At 71.0% G+C, this 1,284-nt stretch overlaps 1 protein-coding gene across 1 annotated transcript in view; it reads left to right on the forward strand.

Annotated features, from left to right (window-relative positions):
• ULK1 (unc-51 like autophagy activating kinase 1) overlaps positions 1-1,284 on the forward strand; it is a 26,899-nt gene that overhangs the window by 18,919 nt on the left and 6,696 nt on the right. The window contains 4 exon segments of the mRNA XM_014545349.1: positions 175-225; positions 397-672; positions 862-922; positions 1,083-1,235. Coding sequence (XP_014400835.1) covers positions 175-225; positions 397-672; positions 862-922; positions 1,083-1,235 — 541 coding nt within the window.

A 1,284-nucleotide genomic window follows, 5' to 3' on the forward strand; every position in this document is an offset into this window, starting at 1 on the left:
GCTCTGCGGGGAGCCCAGGCCGGGGGGGCGGGGCCCTGGGCCAGGCAAGCAGGAGCCACCCGGGCTCTGTCTGTGCGCTGGGCCAGGCCAGCTGGGGGTCGGGGGGTCCTTCACCCCAGAAACCCCAGGCTGGGTCCTGAGGTCTCGCTCCCCCTCCCCCTCCCCCTCCTGCAGATGAGTTTTTCCGTCACCCTTTCCTTGACGCCAGCGCTTCAGTGAAGAAGTGTGAGTCCCTGAGGGTCCCACGCCCCCGGCCCAGGCCTCACCCCCCAGCCTGGGTGCAGCTGGTGTGGGGGTGCCCCCTCTTCAGTCCCTGGTCCCTCTGTGCTGGGCAACACCAGGTTGGGGGGGGCGGTGTGCAGGGCAGGGAGGGGACCTGACCACCTGCCCCCGCAGCCCCGCCCGTGCCTGTGCCCTCGTACCCAGCGTCTCAGAAAGTGAAGGGGCGGCGTGGTCCCGGGGGGAGAGCGTCAGCCCCGTGTCTGGGCCTGGCCAGACTCAGTGGCCTCCCTCTGACCCAGTCCCTGGGCGAGATGCAGCAGCTGCAGAAGACGCTGACCTCCCCCGCCGAGGCCGCCGGCTTCCTGCAGGGCTCCCGGGACTCGGGCGGCAGCAGCAAGGACTCGTCCTGTGACACCGATGACTTCGTCATGGTCCCGGCCCAGTTCCCAGGTCAGGCCACAGTGTGTGTGGGCGGGGTGCCCGTGGGCACAGACCCGTCTCCGCCTTGTCCACGAAGCCCTGCCTGCAGCCCCCTCTGTTGAATTGAGGGTGGGCTGTCAGGGAGGCCTGTGGGGAGGTGGCCGGGGAGGGAGGGGACACTCCTGACTGGGCCCAGCCTTGCCTGTCTCCTGTCCGCAGGTGACCTGGTGGCCGAGGCAGCCGGTGGCAAGCCCCCCCCGGACAGCCTGATGTGCAGCGGGTAGGCCCCCAGCCGCCTCTGGGGAGGAAGTGTGGGCTCACGGGTGGTTCTTTTGCCCCGTGGGGGTCAGGCGATTCGGGGAGGGCCGAGTCTTCTGCGACCCCAGGACGGGGCCAGGGGCTGCGCACGCCTAGCTGCCTGTCTGCTCTGTTCCCACCAGGAGCTCCCTGGTGGCCTCCGCTGGCCTGGAGAGCCACGGCCGGACCCCGTCTCCGTCCCCACCCTGCAGCGGCTCCCCCAGCCCCTCGGGGTAAGCAGGCCGGGCTGGGCGGCTGGGAGTGGGTCCCGAGCCAGGCTTCCCCAGCCCTCATGGGTGGTCCAGTAGGAGGGCCGTGGTGTCCAGGGGTGGACGGCTGCAGGTG

The sequence above is a fragment of the Myotis brandtii genome, unplaced genomic scaffold, assembly GCF_000412655.1.
Source record: "Myotis brandtii unplaced genomic scaffold, ASM41265v1 scaffold403, whole genome shotgun sequence".
In the NCBI taxonomy this organism is placed as follows: domain Eukaryota; kingdom Metazoa; phylum Chordata; class Mammalia; order Chiroptera; family Vespertilionidae; genus Myotis; species Myotis brandtii.